Source organism: Pleurodeles waltl, chromosome 6 (genome assembly GCF_031143425.1).
Source record: "Pleurodeles waltl isolate 20211129_DDA chromosome 6, aPleWal1.hap1.20221129, whole genome shotgun sequence".
Lineage (NCBI taxonomy): Eukaryota > Metazoa > Chordata > Amphibia > Caudata > Salamandridae > Pleurodeles > Pleurodeles waltl.
In genome coordinates, this window is record NC_090445.1 from 1,542,085,285 (window position 1) to 1,542,109,629 (window position 24,345).

At 45.1% G+C, this 24,345-nt stretch overlaps 1 protein-coding gene across 2 annotated transcripts in view; it reads left to right on the top strand.

The window, feature by feature from the left end:
* Nucleotides 1-24,345, top strand: part of PIK3CD (phosphatidylinositol-4,5-bisphosphate 3-kinase catalytic subunit delta) — a 479,399-nt gene that overhangs the window by 419,355 nt on the left and 35,699 nt on the right. For both annotated transcript variants that reach the window (XM_069241165.1, XM_069241164.1), the window contains exon 21: nucleotides 1,393-1,538. In XM_069241165.1, the coding sequence (XP_069097266.1) occupies nucleotides 1,393-1,538 (146 nt within the window). The remainder of the gene's footprint in view (nucleotides 1-1,392; nucleotides 1,539-24,345) is intronic.

The following is a 24,345-nucleotide window of genomic DNA, read 5'->3' on the forward strand; positions in this document are numbered from 1 at the left end:
CACCACCCCAGTGCATTGACGTCACTTCTTTTCTCTCTGCCCCAGCCTAGTGCTGATCTGAACAAGAGGAACCCCTCAGTCATTTTTTGACTGATCTTTTTAGCATTTTTTTCGAAGTTTTTTGAGTGTCAACAATCCAGTCAAGGATGTCTTCGCCTAAGACTGGGCCTGGTGGTGGGAGATGACAGTCTCGGTCAAGCCCGCCTTTAAGAGCCAGTCGTTGAGTAAGGGGAAGAGGGAAATCCCTGATCTGCGCAGATGAGCTGTGACCACCGCCATCACATTTGTGCACACCGGTGGGTGCTGGTAACTCCAAAGGGAAGCACGGTGAACGGTGAGCTTGTGGCCTACCGCGAACCCCAAGTAACAACGCTTTTCGTCTTGAGTAGAACTCAGGGTTCGTGTACGCCTTTCCGCTCATATTACTTCTGCCCAGAGTTTTCAAGAAGATCTAGAACGACCGGTCCCAAGTAATCCTGTGGCTCCTGACTGGGCACGAAGAGTCTGGTATCCCGAGCTATTGAGCATGGGCATCAATCCTCCGATCAGACTCCCTGTGGGAGGATCTTCTGTTGCAGCAGCAGGGGAGGGTTCTCCACCCAAACCTGTCCAGTCTCTGCCTTCTTGTGTGGATTTTGAGCAGCGACAGTTGACATCTTTCGACCTCCTTCCCGAAGTCTGTATTCTAATCTTGGCAGCCAAGCGTCCTTCTACCAAAACAGTATACACCTGTTGTTGGAAAACAATTGTGGCAGAGTGCACAGACAAGTTTGTTGACCCTCTTTCTGCCCCTATCTGAGATCCTATTGTTTATACTTTTGTTGGCCCAGCAGGGCTCTGCATTGCGCACTCTTTAAAGTTATTTGTCTGCAATCTCTGATTTTTTGTTTTTTAGTTTGCCTTATCAAACTTCTTAAATCCCCTATTGTAAATCTGTTCCTTACAGGCCTTACTCATATGTTTCCTCCATCTCCATTCGTTATGCCCCAATGGGACTTGAATTTGTTTTTAACATTCCTGATTTGTGCTCCTTTCAAGCCACTCCACAGTTGTCCTCTCAGGCTTCTCACTTTGAAAACAGCCTTCTTTGTGGCCGTTACATCTGCCCTCAGGGCGAGTGAGCTGCAGGCATTGTCATCTAAGCCACCCTACATTTCCATCTATCAAGGAGGCTGTGTGCAAACTTTCAAGGTCTGGGGCATGTTCTTGGAGTTGCTACATTTGTGAATTTTCAGGGTTACCATCTGACTCTTTGGGCCCGAGTTCAAGAACATATTAGACTTTAGAGGCCATGGCTTTGGAACATGTCAGGACCTGAGAGTATATCTAATGATTGACTTGACTTAGTCTGGAGTGTATATTTTGAGTATGTTCTCTTTCTCTACTCTCCAGCTCTTTCACATCGACTTTGGACATTTCTTGGGGCACTTCAAGACCAAATTCGGAATTAATCGAGAAAGAGTCCCATTTATCTTAACCTATGATTTTGTCCACGTCATCCAGGAGGGAAAAAGTGACAACAGCGAGAAGTTTGAAAGGTGAGTTTTTGATTTATTGACGCTGTAGCAGAAGTCGTATTTCTTCATGAGGGCCTCATTTTAAATAGTTTTCAGTACTGAAATGTTCTGCTTCTTTGGGAAATTCATTAACACTCTTAACAAGAGACAGTGTTTTCTGGAAAAAAATGTAAATTTGTTCCAGCATTTTATACATTGCTATTTGTAGACTGTTTTACCCGAAGTTTGGTTATTTTTTGTTTTGAAAATAAATAAATAGGACAGTTAGAAATAAAAAATAATTTTAATTTTGAATGCACTCTTACATCTATTCATGTATGCAATACATAACATTTTAAGAAAGAAAATGTTATAGGAATGAGGTAAAACGCAGCAAGATACGCAGCAGCTCCCAAAGCAATACTGCAGTTCTAAGGGAATGCCCAGTACTGGTAGTTGATCACAAGGTTATGTTTCAACAGCTCCTGGGAGGAGGATCACAGAGCACTAGACTCTGCACTCTCATCTGTTTTGACATCCACGCTGGATGTCTTTTACAACTTCAAGCCTCTGACTGAAATTAACCGCTTTTTCACCTTCATTTTGAGTACATCACTATCATGAACACCCTTGTACGCTGTTATATAACCTTCGAATAACAAAAATAAATATTTAAAAGATCTTCATAATGTGGTTGTGATGTATTTACTTGATTTCAGCAAAACATAAGAACCCCCAATTAGCTTGAAAATTTCAATTGTTAAGCGATTCGCCTCCAAGCAGGATAGAGAATTAATGTTAGTTGTCGCATAAGAAGGTAAACAGGACATCTAGGTGACTTTCTTTCTTCACCTCACCTCACTGAAGTCTAGTCTCAAAAGAGACCTCTAGGAGGAGATGCAATTAAAGGAATGAACACTCTTGATCATGCACATAATCATGGCAAGCTTCATATGCACCTTCTTACTACTGAAAAGTGACATGACATCAGAGATTATATTTAAGGCCACAACCCCTCTATGCGAATGCCATTCATGTTTCATGACTTATCAGATTACTACTCAGATCCTATTTCTGCATCTGAGATCGCACGTTTACAAAGAAATCAAAACTTCAATGTACATTTTTTCTGGACATGCAAACACTGATTGCTGTCTTGCATGTTTCTGAATTACAGTACTGTATTGCGTACCCACATAGGCCTTCTACACAGAAGTGTTAAAAATGTGCTCATAAATCCCTTCATTCTTAAACATCAGTGTCTGTCACCATCCATACCATGTTGTACTTCCGACTCTCCACCCTGTCCCCCAAATCAATAACGCTTTGTAAATGACATACACCATACCTAGAAGCATCTCGTACTCAAAAGGCTTTCTAATTCCAGGAGATTCACTTGAACAGTGGATCCTGCAGTGGATACTGATTGGAACACTTAATTCCCCAACTTCACATCCATCTTGACCATCAAACGTGTCTCATATTTTTATAATGTTTCAGGGAGCCACAAAAATGAGTATCCCACTCTAGACTCCACCAAAGAAGTCATTGATCTGAAATATGTTTAGGACTCTGCAGCATTCTTTTCTTCTAAGTTACATTTAACTCCAGACCTTGGTCTTCTGGAACCAGTGATTGACATTTTATCTGATGTCACCTACAGCCATATCAGATCCTTCTTGAAGGGTTAAAAAATATTACACTCTGGAGAAATACCTCATATTCTTGATGGTATGTCTGCCACCAGACTTAGTATTCTATTTGACAGAATGAAGGAGACATGCATCAGCTACTACTGCTCCTGACAAAAAGAGAAAATGTTTAGTTATGCTACGCCACAAGGTATATGGCACATCTGTGTTTCCATGAAAGCAGAATGTGTTTCAGGTTTTTTGGATTGTTATCTTGTGCCTCTATGGGAGTCCATGTTGACGTTCACATATGACTTTCCTAAAGACAAACAAAACAAGACTTCCAAGAGGCTATTAATGAGGCATGCCTTATTTAAAATAAAGTACTAACTCCTGTGTTTGATGTATCTGATCTGGCAGCTCACAACTACCACATGGATGTCCCTTTCAAGAACATCATGGTTATGGCTGATCAGTATCGGAGCCAATGCACTCTAATAAATGTTCACTTTGCTCGCCTCTGGCACAATGCTTTTCGAAGTTTATGGTGATGATCAGCTTCATAAAATGAATGCTTGAGGAAAAACATTAAAATCTGTTGATCTGTAAAAGAGAATCAATATTCACAAATCATAATCAAGAGCAGGGTTCCTTCTAGCAGCAGCAACAGATGCCTCATCAACCAAACGATTACCAGCATGGACACAACCAAGAAGCAGGTGCTAACCGCATCCTTTTACAACAATGGTAGAAGCCCCTGCTAACAGCAAAGAGGGCTTCTTTCAGTATCACTCATTTGGAATCTACTTCAGTAGGCTGATGCATTACATATCAGTTTTTAGGATAGAAGAAAATTGACAGATGGGGGCGGAAAGTTTGGCAGAGTGGCTCTTCCTTTAGGTTTAAAATCTGCCATCTGCCATTCCATTGAAACAGTTGTGCAGTTACCATAGTCTACAACTTTGGAAAGAGTCTAAACTTTTTCAGCAAAAACTGTAGATGGAACCTGATCCTTAGCCTCAGACAGACAAGGGATTTACTCTTTGTATTTTGGAGTAAGAAAGTCAAGCCCATAGCAGGATTTCAGTTTCATTCTCAATCTCATGAAAGTGAACTAGGGTATCAGAAAATTGAAGTTCAAAATGCTGGCTCGTCATCAGTTCTTCCCCCAACTCCTACTTTTCCATTCCAAAGGTATGGGCACATTGCAGGTTTATATACTTCATGGTAGAAGTGCTCACTACCTATCTAAACACCTACCATTCAGTCTGGCATCTGTTCTGATGAACATTTCCACCTGCATGGCTTTATTGAAAGCACAAATCAAGAAACTGAAGATTTTCATCTACTGCTGCCTAGACAATTGGTAGGTGCATGCTTTTCCTCAATAAAAAGCTCAGCAACATATTCAAGCAATTATTTATCACCTTAACATCTTCACATCACACCTTTCAAAAACCGAAACAGTCACTGCTATAGATCTTCATTGCTTGGAGTGTGCTGTGATTTGAGCAAAAGGAAAGTTTGTTTCTTCCAGGGAGAGACTGTTATCTGTACAACAAAAATGTTAGATTCCTTAATCTACTCATCGAAGTGCTGATCAGTTTGCTTCTCCATTGGCTTGCATTGTTTCATGCATCTTCATATTACCAAACCCATCGGAATGCTTGATACTTCTTCAAAAACACCTGAAGGATCAGTGATCTTTACTGTATGAGAACTGTGAATACAATTTACAGCTGAAACAACAATGCAATCAGTAACCTGGTGATGATCTCTGAAAAATCTGCTACTAGTCTTCCGTTACATCAAACCTACATACATTTCAAACAGTAACAATGGCTGAACTCCTGATGGGTTGAGCCGACAACTTAGATCAATTTGCTGAAGCTCGGGACAGCACCCCTACAGTATACTTAAAATACCCATCAAACTCTGTTCAACACCCTTCAATTGTGACTCAGTCAGATAGCGTAACGAAAGAGGGCAAGAGATGAGCCCTGGCCCTTAGTGTCCAAATCCATTAGCAGAGGCCTCTAGCCAGAAATCTGATCATCTGTTATTCATCTACCATGTATGAAAAATATCAAAACAGATGCACTTATTAACAGAACATATCAGAAAAGTTTTGAATGGCTCCAAAGTAATTACAATCTCCTGGATATTTTGCAAGACTGGATATTTTTGGTGTGCTTTTGTCTATTTGCCAAAAAATCCGGATTTTGAATCCAAGTTCCAATAAGCCAGAATCCAAGGACATGGAGATTAGTGTTTTAGAGTGACTGCCCTCCCAATAGTGCCCCAGGGCCTTTTTCACATGTCACTCAGAAACCTACCTAACATGTAGAAAGAGGCGCAAGGGTCTTGAGGTCTTACAATACAGCCATGTGTAAATTGCTTTTTGATTGAAAGTACATACTAAATTACACCAAGGATCCCTCCAGCATGACATTCTATGCTTTCAAAGGAAAATGAATATGCCACTGCTGCTTAAACAGATTTTTGTATCAGGCCACATGCCAGGAAGGATAGATTATACCATATGTGCTACACCTAGCAGATGTAGCTTATGGAAATTATCACTGAAGGTTCAGCTAGCTTTCAGTAGAGCCAAGTTCTTTGCAGGTTTTTTTTTACACTATCAGTGGTTGCATATATCCCGTAAGGTTTCTGAAAAATCACCCCCAAATAGTAGAAAATGGATCCTCTGGGAACTTACTATGTGTCTTTATAAACTGACAAGTCTTTCTTTTGAGTCTGCATACCTATTAGTCATTACCATTGCATTGGAAGTACATGAAATTCAAAGATTCTGTTTTTAGGAAACCCAATACAATTTTCCACAAAATGTTAGTTTATGTGAACACTGTTCATCTTTGCCTAAAATAGTCTCTAATTTTTTTGTAAATAATGCATGTAGCTTCGAACTTTCTTTCGAAATCCAGTTTCTCCTCCTGGAGGTCACTCCTAACATGAAAAACCAGGCTTAATTATATGAACTTTGCCTGCTTCCAATCACAACTTTCACCCAATACCGGTTACTTGGATTCACCCCAGATAGCAACCTCATCATCAAGGTACCCATTTCCAAAAAAACAAAGATAGACTCTGGTTCAAGCTCTCCCTTCTAAAGACATTTAAACAATTTCTTCCAGAAAGTCACTTCAGAAGTGTTCAAGCCTCTATGCTCTTGCATCAGGATCTGACCTTTCACGCTGGCACCTCTGAAGAGCAGCTTTTTCTCCACCGTGTGTATCATCCAGGACCTTACTAAATGTGATCACATCACCCCCATCCTGATGGAATTCTGTTGAATCCCCTTGAAGGCCCACACACTCTTCAAAACCAACAGCATCAGTCATTTACAAAGCCATCATACCCAGCACCTCCACTTATCTTGCAGTCAAGCTCACCATCTCTGGTGGTTCTCGCAACATCTGTAGACAGGACACCACCAGACTCCAGACCATGAAGTGTAAAAAAAGAAGAAAAAACAAGGCATGAGGCATTTTCTGTCTGTGCACCTAAGTGCTGAAACAACATCCCCATATCGATCAGTACTGCCCAATTTAGAAAAGAATTAAAGTTCCCTTCTCTTACCCCCACCCCCCAGCCCAAGAATTCAGTAAAGATCATCGGCGTTCTCATTGACAAGGACCTATTCGTGAAACCCCAGTTAGGGGCAGTAACTTAGTCCTGCTTCTTGCAACTTTGCAAAATCAGAAGAATTGGCAAATTCCTCAACTTCAGAGCCCTTGTCTAGTTCATCGTCGCCTTAGTCATCTCAAGAATAGACTATGCATGCTCTTTCTACTTGGGCCTTCCACAGGGCCTCAGTCGTAGATTACTTTTGGTACAAAACCAGACCCCAGGTTAATTTACCAACAGCCCGGACAGTGCCACATCTCCCCTTGATGAGACAATTACGCTGGCTGCCGGTAGAACAATGCATTGTCTTCAAGACTGGCTGCATTGTTTTAAATACCTTTACTGCAGAAGTCCAGTTTTTATATCAGCCCGCATCCAAAAATATACACCTATTTGCAACCTAAGATCCATTCGTATGAACCTTCTCACAGTCCCCACTTTCAAACAGAAGAAATTGGGTGGGTCAAGATTCTCTGTACTTGCCCCTGCACCTGGAAGTCCCTTCCACTCGGGATTAGGACTACCCCCAGTTATATGTACTTCAGGCAACTTCTGAAAACATGGCTCTTCAAACAAGCATATGATTTATACCATTAGCTGAGTGCTGTTTCTGTTACCTCAGCACCAAGAAACCAACTCAGTGTACCTGCACTATATAAGTGCGAGAAATATTACATTCTTTCATGCCGTTCAGCACAGGCTGTCTGTTTTGTAGACATATAACAACATACATAAATTGGATCTAACAATGTGTTGTGTTACTATCCGGAAAGGTGAAATGCATAAGAAAAAGGAAACAACTCTTCAGTATTTCTGGTTATTTTGAAACTAGCTTGGCCACTGCCGTGTAGTCCGTAGCAATGTGGATTGTTTCATGATACGATTTTAGGGTGCAAGAAAGGCAGTAAATCCCATCTCAGGACATCAAACACTCACTCCATGAGGGAATAAGCTGGCACTGCTGCTATACTGAGGAACATCCCAATGTATGATACACCTAGAAATGTCTTCACATCAGTTCTAGACAGTTACATCTAGATTTGTATTCTGGGTAGGTCATGCATCATCACACGACCTCCTTCACTGATGGACCCTACTTCTTTTCTTGATTGATTTATTCTCATTAACTCTGCGCTTTTATTGAAACAGGACATTTTGTTTTTCCTTTTGACTATGAATGGAGGTCATATGATGGAGAATAATTTGTTCCCACCTTTTAACTCTTTCATTATTCACATGCTTGTATAGTCCTGTTACAAGGCTGGGCATATCCAGTGACTTTAAATAGAAGTAAACAGTGTTAAAACGGCTATAGGCCTCAACAGTGGTTTAACACTAATTGTAATTTGATACAACCCAAAATTCAGCCAATGAAGTGAAGGTGCTAAGCTCTCCTATTCCCCCTAGAGAGACCACCTTAGCTCAGATTTTACTGCACATATGGTGTGAGGACGTCCCCAGGAAGAGATCTGTTCTAACTTCACAGAGACCTTATCTTGGTAGTCATTGTTTACCCTAGAACTGGACCACTTCTGTCTGCTTTTTGCTTTCAGGGTGCTGGAATATCTCCATTCTCTGGCTAGAGAGACTTCTCCTCTATCACAACTGTTTTCATGTCTGACAGAGAGAAAATGTCTCTTTTCAAATTGTGCTCTGCCGGTGGACAGATAAAGGTGTATTCTAATGATTCAGATGAGCAATGTATTTATTGCCTTTATCCAGTGCACAAGGCTTCACGCTATGAAATTTTTAAGACTTGTCCTTCTAAGTCCCTGAAGGCTTCTTTTGAAAAAGCAGAAATACCCTCTTTCTAAGGGGGGATTTCCCATCCTCTGGGGATGATTTAGTGAATGGTGCTCCATCAAGCACTTCCACAAAGGAAACATGTAGGGTGTTCAGAGCTGCACTTACAATCTAAAGTTCCTGCATCTACCTCCTCGAAGAAAAAAAAAACTGCACTTCCGTATGTAAAATACATTAGGAAGAAAGAACACCAACCTGTGCAAAAAAACAGCTTGAAGATTTCATTTCTTTGAAAACCTACCTCAGTTGCCGTCCTCACTAGTGAACTAGCCATCCCTGTCAATGATGAAGAAAAAAAACATTGTTGTTGATGGCATTCCCATTGTCACATATAGGTCAAGCCTTGTCAATGACCGTGAAGAGAGCCTCATTGATTGCAATTCCAATGTCCAGGATAATACCATCCCTGACCACACTAAGGGTATCCCTGTTTCCGCCAGAAACAATGTTGTGACTGGATGATTTGTCTACAGGACCAGGTGACATTTCAGACAGCATGCAGATTTCTCCTCCTTGCTTGTTTGTCTTTTGCCTTAAACAAGTCTTCATTAATGACTCCCACCAGAAGTCCATTTACTGCCTTTACCCAAAACATAAGTCATTAAAATGTGACAGCTGTAAATCTTTCCCATTAAAGCTTACATAATAAAGACAAGCTCAAAGCTGTATATGTAAGAGCATAAGAGAAGTGCCCTTACCTCAGGAGATTACCCCTTGAAAGAAACAATTCTTTTAGTATTGCCCATTCCAGAACTTTGCAGAAAAGAAAGCATCTGGAGGTTTCCTGTGGTCCTCTTCAAAGGATTTCCCCCTAGATTGATTTCTGCTTCGAAACAGCAGATCACGTCTCTTGATGCACCCTCCAGCCATATTTTTGACCCTGCACACTCAGAAATGGCATGCAAAGTGGCCAAGGTGAATATTGGAATGCCTTTCCTGCCAAAACTGTTGTTGACAATAGCTTCATGGATAGCAGAGGTCAAGTCATCTTCAAGCCTGTCATCAATGTTGACTTTCTCTCTATCAACTCTCACCTCTTCATCGACTGTTGCCTCATCATCAGCCTCCACCACCTCATTGCTGATGGCCTCCTTCTCAATGCTGGTCTTCTCTTCATTGATGAATGCCTTCTTGCTGCCAGTGGCCTCAACTGCAGCACCATTCATGGCTGTGATATTTCATTTTGCAGATATCTCCTCTCCACCACTTGCCATGTTCCACTTTCTTGTGAAACTCTCATCCCCTCTGAGTGTGTCATTGTCCACCTAGCCATTTTGTATAGACAGAAGAGGAAGACAATAGATCTGAATTGTTTTCAGAAGGGAAACAGTACCAGATTGTGTGTGCTTTGGTGCAATCAAAAGTTCAGTATGTCTCAGAATATGATCATGATGAGTCTCAATATCTGTACTAAGATAACCTCTAGGCATTATAATAAATATGAGCCTTACTATCAACAGGACTATGCCAGAGCTATGTGTTATCTATCAGAACTGCAGAAGGTGCAGTATCTCTTGACTGTATCAAGTCATTTCAACAAATAATGGAGAGTATTTGCTTTGGTTCAGCCTCATTGGTAGCCTTCTACAGTCAACTAACCACATCCACCAACACAGTAACCTCTAGCTACTCCTTCTTAGCTACTTGCACTAGTGCCTAGGCCTTCATTTCAACAGTTGCAAATTCCAAAGGCAAAAGACGTTTGGGTCCACATGCGAGTGATGACAGTGACATTCAGGACCATGACCATTAGCTCAGGCAACATAATTGGCAGATGGCACCATCTCAGTTGAAAAGGGTGGCAAAGGGGTTTGACCTTCCCATGACAATGGCAGAACGTTATTGTGTGTCACATCTCTGAATTTAACTAACAACCCAGAAAGTCCATCAATTGCATTATTTATTTGGACTTTGGCAGGCAAGGTCTTAAGCTGATGAAAACATCACTACCTGCCATTAGACCACATCCAAAAAAAAAACGTGTGCCAAACTCCGCACCATCCTGTCGTACCCATCACCCATCCCGCGAATCGGTAATCTCTGAGGCAGCTCCTTGCTTGTCACATCTACCTCTGCACCCCTTTATCGAGTTGACAAGTGTATTGAGTCACAAGTCACTATTGAGACAATAGGCAAAAGAGTGAGTTCCCTTTAAGTAGCTTCCAATAAGATAGTGAACACACTGGCCAATTTCAGGGCTGTTGTCATACAGAAATATGGAGTGACATTGTCCAGCACCTGGAATCCAGCCAGGGTAAAAAAATAAAAATAAAAAAAAAAGTCACAGCCAAAATCATCGTAGAAGCCAACACCTTGGCAGTTTCGATTGATGCCAACATTCATAGTTTCAGTGTTGGCTTCTGCCAGCCAACAGGGGAGGTGGTTCTTTGAAGAATGGGGGGCCTTGAGAGGACTTTCTTTTGTCCAGCAGTACAGGAGAAAGTTCTCAATATGCCCTTTGCCAAATGATGTTTAGCAAATGTGATTGAAGTTCTTCAGGGCATAAACACAATTACCAACATGCTGCTCTCCCTTAGAACTTTGCTATTTCATGAATCCCTCAGCATGTTATGGTTCCAGAAGATCAGAGAATTTAAGAGGAGTCTCCTTGCAGTATGGCCATTACTGCCACTTTGATGTCATCCAAGGATATTGCAGAAACTAGATGCAGGATTACAAAAAAGCCTTCACAGAATTGACAAGGTTCTTCAGGCTCCCAAGACACATACAAGACTTCCTTGCCCTTCCTGTCAACCCCATTCTCCATCCTCTGGGGTGCTGAATTTCATATTTTGCCTTAAAATGGGAGGAAATCACTACAGATCAGTGGGTCCTCCACATTATCCATTAAATGCATATGCTGGAAATTGTGCAAAAGTGTACTGCTACCTACCAACCATAGAACTTCCTCATCAGTTCAAAGTGCTACTGTTTAGTTTCAAGTCAGCTTCAAAAGGCTTCAGATGCCTGGTACCAGTGGCAGGGCATATGTGGAGAAGAACTGGCAGGTGTTTGGGATGACTGACTGATAAAAACGGAGGAAAGGAAACATAAGACTCAACACGTCTCACATCTTTTTCTCTGCTTGGGAATTACTCCAAGTGAGGCCAAAGTCTGTCTTGTCGAACACGGCCCTAACCTTAATTACTCAACGGTAAGCATTCTCTTCCCCAAAGCGAAGGACACAATTGGTGGACCTAACCACAGCCTTTTCCTACTCTAGTGTGGGTTTAGTCAAACAATACTAGTCACTTCTAAGACTAATATCTTCATCCAGCCCGCCGATCCCTTATTGCAGCCTCTGGATTAGACCCGTTCAGCATGAACTACATCACCAAAGGTGGTAGGCTGGGGATTCCTGGGAGAACCAGGTAACAGTTACTCACTGGCTAAAATAGGCAGAATTTGGCTAGTAAAGGAAAGTGGTCAGAAGCCAAGAAGCATCTGCATATCATGTTTTTTGAGCTGTTTGATATTCGCTTGGTTCTTCAGGGTTCCACATCCATTACTGCTCAACACTTCAGAATTTATTCCGACATGCATCACAACATTGATGCATTACACTGTCAAGCAGGGTGGAACTAGAGCACACATGCTGTCAGAGAAAACCTAACAGCTGATAGACCAGACGGTTTTCAACAAAATCAGCTTGTCAGTTGAACTTCTGCTAAGTTTTCACACAGATCAGAAGGGCGCCCTCATTTAAGACAGTATTGATACACCAAACTACTACCGCTAATGACTGCTTCACTGTTCTCCCTCAAAGTACACCCTGAGCGTTTGTTTAGGCAGAAGGGGCAGATTCTCCCATCACAATTTGCAGTCTCTCAACCTCAGAGCCTGGTTCTTGTCAGAAACGTGTCTTGGTGAAAGTGCTTTTGGCAACTGTCTTGATTTGTAGATGCCTTTTGCAAGAACATTTGTTCTTATCAAGCAAATTTGTGAAAGATCTTTTCTGTGCCTTTCCCACAAATAGGTGCCGTCTTCAGGCTCTTCCTTTTGAACCAATTCACACATCAGACTTGAGGTTCCTCTCCTGGAAAACAATATTACTTGAAAGAAAATAGCAATAAACCTTTTCTCCAATTCTCAAAAGGCCTAGTGGTCCTTCAACCAAATCCAAAGTTTATGCTCAAAGCTCCACAAGGCATCTACCTTAACAGACCAGTGGTTCTCCGCTGCTTTACCACACTGTACCAGAAAGGTCTACAGTGGATGTAGACAGGTGCCTTAAGTTTCATCTTGTGATGGCTAAAAATATTAAAAGCGTGAATCAGATTTTGGTGGCTTTCGAACATCCTGGGACAAGCTGCCCACTCTCTAAGCAAGGTCTGACAGGATGCAGAAATCATCTTTTGTCACAAAAAGATGAATCAGACTCTCTAAGGAAGAGCAATGGCTTACCCCACTGAAAGCATGTCCTCATCAGCAGCTTGTTATGCAGGTGTGCCTTCACATGGCATATGCCGTGTTGCGAAGGCACACCTTTGCCAAGGTCTGCTCCCTAGATGAGGATGCAGTAATGGATTTTTCAGAGGGGCTAGCGGTTCTACGCACCCCCTCTCTGTAAGGTAAGCCTGCTTCCAAATATTGCTGCTGACTATTCTATTTCACTAGTGACTATGTGAAAGATCCAGTGCTGGGCAAGAAGGAATTTAATTATGCGTAACTGCAGTTCTTCAGCATTGGTATCTTTCATAGATTCCCATGAGTCTGCTCTTTTCCCAGTCAAAGACTCACTAGCTTTCCTATTTCGCTTATCTGCTTTGAAAATGTAAGGTGTGGTGGCCTCTAGGAAGAGCAAGAGCGCTGGTCCATTCACCTGATTGGTTTACGTTTGGGTGCTTTTCATTCAGGTGAATGCGCTACTAAACAAACATGGTTCTTTGGCCATAGGCAAGTTGACCAGTTTTTATTGCTCTTTTAACTAAGATTCCTATTCTGAAGATGTGGAAAAGTTCAAGCGAGTGAATTAAAAACGATAGCCATTCTTAAAAGGTGTAATTACAGGTAAGTAACTTGTTTTGTATTAAATATATGTTCTGCATGTAAAAATACAACCTTTGACAACCGTACTGAAATACAGACGTTGTATATTACATTCTTTTCCCCAGAGAAGATCAGACCTTAGTAATAGTTCTATGGAAATTATAGCATCTACAATTAACTAAGTCTAAGTATTCATCCAGCATGGTCTGAAAAACAATACTGCTGGATTAAGGTGATGGGAGGTGGAAAAAGAGGCAAGTTGTTTTCAGGGTTTAGTAACTAGCCACAATTTTCCCAATATTCCTTGGGTGAAGAGGATCTCCTCTACATTCTGATGGATGCTTTAACCACAGATTCTTCACATTTTCATTTTTCCCAGGCGCTAGACTGGATCCAGACCTATAAAAGTGCAACGCCTGCAATCTAACATCAGTTTTTTTTCCTTTAACAAATTTTGTTGCATTCCAATATGGTTTCAGTTCAATATCCAAAAACAGTGCAATTTCTTTGGTACGATCTTAGCATATCTGCTGTATTTTCTTGCTCCCTCGAGGAATCCACCAGTGGCCCCCAGGCCTGCACTACCTCCAAGGAACCCCTTCCCCTCTTCGCATTCCGAAGTCTCACTTCTGCCTTGTAATATGCCCACTTTCTAAATTATAATTTCCATGCTTGCAGCTAGGGCCTCTTAGACTCTTTCAATGCCGAGCGATATCCCTTTTGGCAAGGATGAACAAGAGGTTCTGGATGCGGCTGGTGACTTTATTCTTCACTGTGTGTGGGAACCATCCCAGAAGACAGTGTTGGGCTGTGCTAGGGACCTCGCAGTCTATACAAGTAGAGAGTATCTCTGTGATACCCCCCCAGTAACCTTTTAGCTCTTTGTGGTTCCAGAACATGTGATAGAATTCTTCCTCTATTTCCCTGCAACATGCGCACGCAGTTGCTAGTGGTGGAAAATACCTATTTAGTTTTCCCGGGGTGAGGTATGCACAATGGAGCACAAAAATGTTGATGAGTTTGAACCTGGTGTTTATGGTTCCTTTAGCTGTGTTGTATAGGATGTCCTCCCAGTTCTTATCCCTCATGGCAGGCCCAAGATCCGCTTTCTATTTGCCCTTCAATGTAGCAAGCGGTGTCAGGATGTCCGCCCAATAGCGTCTATATAGACAAACAACTGTTCTGAATGTTCCTGAGGCCGTCTGGATATGTTTGCAGTAAGCTACCCAGGGTTTTTCCACTGTACCAGAACCCCAGTGCTTGCAGATGGCCATCCTCAGCATGCTGTGTAAAAGGAAGTGTCCCTACGGCAAGTCATATCTTGACTGTGGAGCTCCTCAAAAGGTCAGAGCACCCCCCTCCTCATAGAGGGCCCCCATCGTGGTTACTTCTGCTTCCCGCCATGCTGCCAGCCCATTCCATGTTCCCCCATGGGGTACTTCCTTAAGGCACCTGAGCCGTATATCTGGCAAATAAGGGACCCGGATTCACGTCTTATAGAGACTACGTGTCCAGCATTTCCGTACCACCTGAAATTCTGTGGTGATCCCGGCTCCAGACGGTGGGAGACCAAGAGGGCTCAGATCAGCCTCACGCTCCCTGGGCCACTGTTGGATACTCTCCACCTGGTGTCTGCCTGTTAGCCACCCATTGTGTTAGCTACTGCATCTGCGCCACAAGGTAGTAGACTTCAATATCCAGGACCTGGAGGGTGGTTAAAGCCACACTGCATTGGTTCGAGCCCCAAAGGAACCTGGTGACAATCTTATTAATGTCGCAAAAGTAGGAAGCTGGCATCCAAACCAAGAGCATTGTAAAGAAATAGAGCAGGTGGAGCAACACTACCCTCTTCAGCAGGGCCATTCGACCTGCGACTGATAGTGGCAGTGTTGCCCAAAATGCCTCGCTGGCTCTGAAGGACCTATTCGCCCTGCCGACATTGCCCTCCAACAAATCTTCTGTGTTATGATGAATGCGGACGCCCAGATATTGGAACAAGTCAGGTTCCCATATCAGGGGGCCCAAATTCTATGGGGCCTGCCTCAAGTTAATTTATTGGGAACAAGCAAGATTTACTCCAGTTGACTTTAAGTCCTGACATGGAGCCATGGCAATCAAGCATGTCATGGGCTCCCCTCAAAACATCCAAATCATCCCGGAGGAATAGGAGCAGGTCACCCGCATATAGTGCTATATGATCAGTATTGCGTCTAGGCTCCAGGCCCTGGTAGGCTGCTTTGGTGCAGGCCTAGCACGCCAGGGGCTCCATCACCAGGGCAAAGAACAGGGGAGAGAGAGAGAGGGTAGCCCTGTCTGGTCCTCCTCTCCACTACCCAGCCTGGTCCTCCTCTCCTCTACCCAGCCCCCCAATATCAACTGTCCAGTGCAGATCCTTGCCCTCTGTTTTCATCCCATCACACTGTCGGAATAAAGTTACGTAGTCCCCATTCAAAGGAACCAACTCTCCCCAACCCCTCTTCTGACTCAGAGCCTACTGCAAGGATGTTCACAGTGCTCCCCAAGTGTCTTGGGCTCTAGTCGACCTCACAGCACATGTCAGCCTTCAGGGAGGCTATGCTGCAACTTCATCAGATGATGCTTGCTCCCTCTGAAGTACCTTTGGGCCCAGTGGCACTGTAGCACTGCAGAGGCCTTCAGTTGGACTTCAACTTTCAGGCCCTGCCATGGCACAGGTTGGTGTCTTCTCTTATGTGCAGCAGGCTTCGCCAGTCTCACCTACTTTGGCACCAGCCTTGACTCTAGTGGCTCCTATTCTGTATTCAACCCAGATGTCTGGTTCTTATCCACAGCCGCCGTCGGACCACTCCATGCCCATGTTCCGCCGTAAAGTATCCAAGATAAAGCACACATCTGCGGTAGATTACCAGCCTGTCCCTCAATGCCACTATCATTGTAGGCTGAAAGGATTGTTGGATTAGATTTAGAGGGCATTCACAGCCTTCAAAAGGCCCCACTTGATGAGGAACTGTAGGAGGATAATTTAGTACCCACTCTTTACCCTGATGCTGGTCTATGTTTAGATTTACAGACGTTTATTAGCCTGGAACTTTCCATTGAAACAGAGTTCCACAAAGGAGAGTGTTTCTTTTGTGGTAGCAGTCTGCAGAACTGCAGGTTTGCTGGATTTTCAGCTACTAACAATTGAGGCTATGGCAAATGTAATGACAGAAATCTTCAGCCTACACAGCTGTTGCTTCTCTTTAATGAAGCTCTGACGGAGATATTGCTGGCTACTCTGTGTACTCTGTGCTCAACTCTCCCATTAAGCTGCCCTATGGCTAGGTCCATAGGCCTGCCCTGCCATGTGGACCTAGACGTTTTGACGGGGCCCCCAACCCCTGAGACCTTGGTGGTTCTGACTTTCACCAGTAAAGTTAACCCCAATACGTTCCCTTTGCACCCCCCATACAGGGAATCAAAGCACATTGATGCATTCAGAAAAAGTCTTCGGCCAGCTTGACTTTGAAGTCCCTCAGCAATGCTGTCTGTTGGGATGCTATACACATACCCTTAGGAATTAGCTATCAGGATCTTGCCGGCTGTTCCCAACGAATTCAGGAATGCTTTTGCTCAAATAATTGAAGACAAACAGGATATGGCTAAAATGTGTTGAGGGTTGAACTTGACACAGTGGACTGTGTAGTTAGTGTCATGGGCACCAACCAGTGTGGTGAGCAGGCGATATACTTGAATGCGCACCACAGGATTTTTCTAGGAATGTTCATGCATTCCTTCTGGATATGCCGGTTGATGGCTTCATGCTTTTTTTTTTTTTTAGAAAACGCTAAGTCTGTTCGAGCATTTCAAAGACAGTCCAGCTAGGGCCGGCTCTATAGGTTTGCTATCTTTCATCCGTTAATTCCACCAGTAATACAAAACGTTTAGAGGGAACTCTTGGGGTCTCGCCTATGGCCAGACGTAGCCCATGCATACCTGCATGAAATCTGATACAGCCCTGTGGTGGTATCAGATTTTGTGGCCACAAATAAGGACAGCCGTACTCCTCCTCGCCTGCTATGACTACATCAAAAGCACTGTGATTTCCCCTTCTATGATCATGGATGGCCGATAGGAAGCATCATTCATTTTTTACCGATGGTCTATCTAACTGCTGATTCCTCACTTGTATAACTTCTCCAGATGCCAGACTGGATCTGGATAAATTCAATAGCAGTGCTCGTGTGTATTGACAAGTGGCTTTGTGCAGTGCCACATATGATGTGTACCACCCTGGAAGTGACAAGGCAGGGCTGCATATCACCCATGTACGCTGATATCTACTTCTTTCTTTCTGTGCTTTCCAATGCAGACCCAAAACTCTGCTTCAAACTCCGTTGGGGTTCTGACCTGATGGTATTGAAATCCTTCCAAAACAGTGTCCTGAGGAAAAATGCGCCCTCAAAAAAATGATAGGCTTTAAGCCATGCCATGACTACCACAGTAGATGCAGGTAACTGACCCCCGACAAGGTGTACCTTTGGTGCCCGAGCTTCAGTCATATTTCCAAGTTATATTACCGAAGACGATTTAAGATCTGGAAGTGAAGCTGTATGTCGCCAGGGATATGCAGCCACGGTCTTCTCAAAGGTCCTGTTTAACTCCAGGTTGCAGTCCCAGGCAAAGTCCAGGTCACAAGCTGTTCTATAATCTCTGCACTTTCTGCTCAAACTCTCCTGGTAAGTCAAAGTCTGAATGCAAGCATAAAAAAGTAGGCCATAGTGCAAACCTTTAGAGTCCTTTTGGCTTCCTTTAGTGCTCCCGTGGGTGCCATAGAGGTGCAACAGCCTCTAGTCAGGTCCTACAGCCAGATTCTCTCCCGACACCCTTTGCCCCATGGTTCCTGGTACCAGGACTATACCAACACCTTGTGCCCACTCCAGCCCCATTATCAACACCATTCATTGCTGTCCGATGTTGTTGATGGGTCTATTGGTGCTGAGGCCCATTGAAGAGAAAGGAGGAGGAACTGCTGCCTCAAGAGGGTTAGTCGATCTGCAGCCAGGGCATTCCCAGTCAGTGATGCAGCAGACATGTCAGTCTTTTCAGAAGCGTGCATGCGGCACTGGAGACATCACACAGGCCAATAGGGGCACTGGTCCTCCAGCTATTCTTCCTCTGCTACATCAACCCTTAGTTTGTTCTCTGTGGTTCACACCAGACCTGTGGGAGGCAGAATTCAGTATTTCACCCAAGGATGGCCATCTATCACATCTGTCCATAGGGGCTACGCCTTGCCTTTTGTTTCTTACCCACCCCACATGCCTCCTTTATCAGAATAAATGTGTGAGACGCTTCAGTCCATACTTCTGGTAGAGATGCAAGACTTACCATTGAGTGGTCACTCGGCGAGACTCTAGGGTTGTTATTTAAGATGCGTCCTCCTTCCAAAAAGGGAAGGGTGCCTGAAGCTTCTCCTGCACCTTTGATTCCTGAATGCCTTCCTGTGGAAGGACAAATTCAAAATGCTCACATTGGCTCAGAACCTATCTGCTGTGGACCCATAAAACTGAATGGTATCCTTGTACTTGTCGGGTGCTTATTTTCATATACCTGTCATGCAGTTCCACAGGAGTTACTTGCAGTTCAAGGTGGGCTAGGAAAACTTTCAATTTGTCGACCTCCTATTTGGCCTAACATCCACTTCGTGGTTGTGCACAAAAGGGATAAGTGTTTGCCGCGCATATTTGGACGTTTGGAGTTTCCATATTACATTACAGTAATGACACACAATTGAAGGTGTGTTTGTTGTAGTCAGTCGCAGACCATCTCCAGACGATGGTGCAACTCATAATATTGCTGGATTTCACCATAAACAAACAAAAGTTACACCTGTTTCCTTAACAGAGGCTTCCATTCATTGGAGCGATCCTAGGTGCAGTGATATTCAAGGCTTTTCCTACCCTGCCACAGGACTAAGACATAAGGGTTATGATCTACATACTTCAGGATTGGTCCTGGCTCCCGGTTAGGATGACTCTGAGGCTTCATGGCCTCACCAATCCTCCTCATCTACAACGATAGGTGACACATGCAGGCCCTGAGTGAAACATGCAACCTTAACCCCTTCTGTGCCCAGGACGTAATGGTTACGTCCTGAGGCACAGTGCTGCTGTGCCCAGGACGTAACCATTAAGTCCTGTGCACAGAGCCCAGAGGGAGCCCTTCCCCTCCCACCCCGACCCCCCCAACCCCCCCTGTGACGTTAGCGCGCGAGCGCGCGCTGATTAGTCACAGGGTCTCCGCGATTGAAAGAGAAATGCCTTTGCATTTCTCTTTCAATCCCATGGGGGAGGCCCCGAGAGGCTTCAAAGGGAAGGAAATGTATTTCCTTCCCTTTGAAGTCTCTCACAGGGTTTCAAAAGCCGGATTGCTTGCAATCCGGCTTTTGAAACCCCACTAGACACCAGGGATTTTGTTTTTTTTTCAATGAAACTGTCAAAAGGGAGCGACCCCTTGGGGAAGGGTCGCTCCCAGGGGGGGCATTTTTTTAGGAAGGCCTTTTCTGCCCCCCCTGAGGGCAGATTGGCCTATTAATTATTATTATAATTTTTTTTTTTGTGATGTTTTCTTTTTTTTTAGGTGGGGAGCGATCCCTTAGGCAAGGGTCGCTCCCCTACGGGGCAATATATATTTAGGCCATTTCTGCCCCCCTTGGGGGCAGATTGGCCTATTTTGATGAGGCCAATCTGCCCCCAAGGGGGGCAGAAACCATTAGACACCAGGGAGTTTTTTTTTTTTTGCGCAAATTTCACGCAACAGGAGCGACCCCTTGGGCAAGGGTCGCTCCCAGGGGGGCATTTTTTGGGGAAGGCCTTTTCTGCCCCCCCTGGGGGCAGATCGGCCTATTATTAGGCCAATCTGCCCCCAGGGGGGGCAGAAACCTCTAGGCACCAGGGATCATTTCTTTTATTTTTTCTTTTTGTTATGTTTTCTTTTTTTTTAGGTGGGGAGCGACCCCTTAGGCAAGGGTCGCTCCCCTAGGGGGCAAATTATATTTAGGCCATTTCTGCCCCCCTTGGGGGCAGATTGGCCTATTTTGATGAGGCCAATCTGCCCCCAAGGGGGGCAGAAACCACTAGGCACCAGGGATTTTTTTGTTTTTTTGTTTTACAGATGGGGAGCGACCCCTTGGACAAGGGTCGCTCCCCTGGAGGGGCAAAATGTATTTAGGCCATTTCTGCCCGCTTTGGGGGCAGATCGGCCGATTTTAGGTCAATCTGCCCCCAAGGGGGGCAGAAACCACTAGGCACCAGGGATCTTTTTTTTGCGCCGTCACGCAAGTGGAGCGACCTTGTAGGCAAGGGTCGCTCCCCGGGGGGGGGGGGGAGGGGGGGGGGGGCAAAATTATTTTAGGCCATCTCTGCCCCCCTGGGGGCAGATCGGCTATTGGTATTAGGCCGATCTACCCCCAGGGGGGGCAGAAACCTCTAGGCGCCAGGGCAAAAAAAAAATTTGTGTTTTTTTTTTTTTTTTTTTTTTTAGAGATGGGGAGCGACCCATCAGGCAAGGGTCGCTCCCCTGGGGGGCAAATTGTATTTAGACCATTTCTGCCCCCCTTGGGGGCAGATTGGTCGATTTTAGGTCAATCTGCCCCAAGGGGGCAGAAACCACTAGGCACCGGGGATTTGTTTTTTGTCGCCAATGTCACGCAGGGGAAGCGACCCCGTAGGCAAGGGTCGCTCCCGGGGGGGGGGGGGTGGGGGTTAGGGGGGCAAATTGATTTTAGGCCATTTCTGCCCCTAAACCGGTAGGCGCCATGGGCAAATTTAGTTTGTGTTTTTTTTTGTTTATTTGTTTTTTTAGAGATGGGGAGCGACCCATCAGACAAGGGTCGCTCCCCTGGGGGGCAAACTGTATTTAGACCATTTCTGACCCCTTGGGGGAAGATTGGTCGATTTTAGGTCAAACTGCCCCCAAGGGGACAGAAACCACTAGGCACCGGGGATTTGTTTTTTGGCGCCAATGTCAAGCAGGGGGAGCGACCCCGTAGGCAAGGGTCGCTCCTGGGCAGGGGGGGTTTGGGGGGTTGGGGGGTCAAATTTATTTTAGGGCATTTCCCCCCCCCCCCCCCCCCCCCGGGGCCGGCTGAGCTAGAGGTCAAAATCCACAGGTAGGCACTTTGCAAAAAACACCTCTGTTTTCTGTGAAAAAATATGTTGTGTCCACGTTGTGTTTTGGGCAGAAACCACTAGGCACTGGGGATTTGTTTTTTGGCGCCAATGTCACGCAGGGGGAGCGACCCCGTAGGCAAGGTTCGCTCCCGGGGGTGGGGTGGGGGGGGGCAAATTTATTTTAGGCCATTTCTGCCCCCCCTGGGGACAGATCGGCCTATTATTAGGCCGATCTGCCCCCAGGGGGTGCAGAAACCTGTAGGCGCCAGGGCAAATTGTTTTTTTTTTTTTTTTTGTTTGTTTTTTTAGAGATGGGGAGCGACCCATCAGACAAGGGTCGCTCCCCTGGGGGGCAAACTGTATTTAGACCATTTCTGACCCCTTGGGGGAAGATTGGTCGATTTTAGGTCAATCTGCCCCCAAGGGGACAGAAACCACTGGGCACCGGGGATTTGTTTTTTGGCGCCAATGTCACGCAGGGGGAGCGACCCCGTAGACAAGGGTCGCTCCGAGGGTGGGGGGGGGGTGGGGGTTGGGGGGGGAAATTTATTTTAGGCCATTTCTGCCCCCATGGGGGGCAGAAACCTCTTGTTGCCAGGGCAAATTTATTTTGTGTGGGTTTTTTTTTTTTGTTTTTTGTTTTTTTAAGAGATGGGGAGCGACCCATCAGACAAGGGTCGCTCCCCTGGGGGGCAAACTGTATTTAGAGCATTTCTGCCCCCCTTGGGGGCAGATTGGTTGATTTTAGGTCAATCTGCCTCCAAGGGGGCAGATACCACTAGGCACTGGGGATTTGTTTTGTGGCGCCAATGTCACGCAGGGGGAGCGACCCCGTAGGCAAGGGTCGCTCCTGGGCAGGGGGGGTTTGGGGGGTTGGGGGGTCAAATTTATTTTAGGGCATTTCCCCCCCCCCCCCCCCCCCCCCCCCCCCCCCCCCCCCTGGGGCCGGCTGAGCTAGAGGTCAAAATCCACAGGTAGGCACTTTGCAAAAAACACCTCTGTTTTCTGTGAAAAAATATGTTGTGTCCACGTTGTGTTTTGGGCCATTTCCTTTCGTGGGCGCTAGGCCTACCCACACAAGTGAGGTACCATTTTTATGGAGAGACTTAGGGGAACGCTGGGTGGAAGGAAATTTGTGGGTCCTCTCAGATTCCAGAACTTTCTGTCACCGAAATGAGAGGAAAAAGTGTTTTTTGGCCAAATTTTGATGTTTGCAAAGGATTCTGGGTAACAGAACCTGGTCAGAGCCCCGCAAATCACCCCATCTTGGATTCCCCTAGGTCTCTAGTTTTCAGAAATGCACAGGTTTGGTAGGTTTCCCTAGGTGGCGGCTGAGCTACAGGCCAAAATCTACAGGTAGGCACTTTGCAAAAAACACCTCTGTTTTCCTTCAAAAATTTGGCTGTGTCCACGTTGCGCTTTGGGGCGTTTCCTGTCGCGGGCGCTAGGCCTACCCACACAAGTGAGGTATCATTTTTATCGGGAGACGTGGGGGAACGCTGGGTGGAAGGAAATTTGTGGCTCCTCTCAGATTCCAGAACTTTCTGCCACAGAAATGTGAGGAACATGTGTTTTTTTAGCCAAATTTTGAGGTTTGCAAAGGATTCTGGGTAACAGAACCTAGTCCGAGCCACACAAGTCACCCCATCTTGGATTCCCCTAGGTCTCTAGTTTTCAGAAATGCACAGGTTTGGTAGGTTTCCCTAGGTGGCGGCTGAGCTACAGGCCAAAATCTACAGGTAGGCACTTTGCCAAAAACACCTCTGTTTTCCTTAAAAAATTTGGCTGTGTCCAAGTTGCGCTTTGGGGCGTTTCCTGTCGCGGGCGCTAGGCCTACCCACACAAGTGAGGTATCATTTTTATCGGGAGTCGTGGGGGAACGCTGGGTGGAAGGAAATTTGTGGCTCCTCTCAGATTCCAGAACTTTCTGCCACAGAAATGTGAGGAACATGTGTTTTTTTAGCCAAATTTTGAGGTTTGCAAAGGATTCTGGGTAACAGAACCTGGTCTGAGCCACACAAGTCACCCAATCTTGGATTCCCCTAGGTCTCTAGTTTTCAGAAATGAACAGGTTTGGTAGGTTTCCCTAGGTGGCGGCTGAGCTACAGGCCAAAATCTACAGGTAGGCACTTTGCAAAAAACACCTCTGTTTTCCTTCAAAAATGTGGCTGTGTCCACGTTGCGCTTTGGGGTGTCTCCTGTCGCGGGCGCTAGGCCTACCCACACAAGTGAGGTATCATTTTTATCGGGAGACGTGGGGGAACGCTGGGTGGAAGGAAATTTGTGGCTCCCCTCAGATTCCAGAACTTTCTGCCACAGAAATGTGAGGAACATGTGTTTTTTTAGCCAAATTCTGAGGTTTGCAAAGGATTCTGGGTAACAGAACCTGGTCCGAGCCACACAAGTCACCCCATCTTGGATTCCCCTAGGTCTCTAGTTTTCAGAAATGCACAGGTTTGGTAGGTTTCCCTAGGTGGCGGCTGAGCTACAGGCCAAAATCTACAGGTAGGCACTTTGCAAAAAACACCTCTGTTTTCCTTCAAAAATTTGGCTGTGTCCACGTTGCGCTTTGGGGCGTTTCCTGTCGCGGGCGCTAGGCCTACCCACACAAGTGAGGTATCATTTTTATCGGGAGACGTGGGGGAA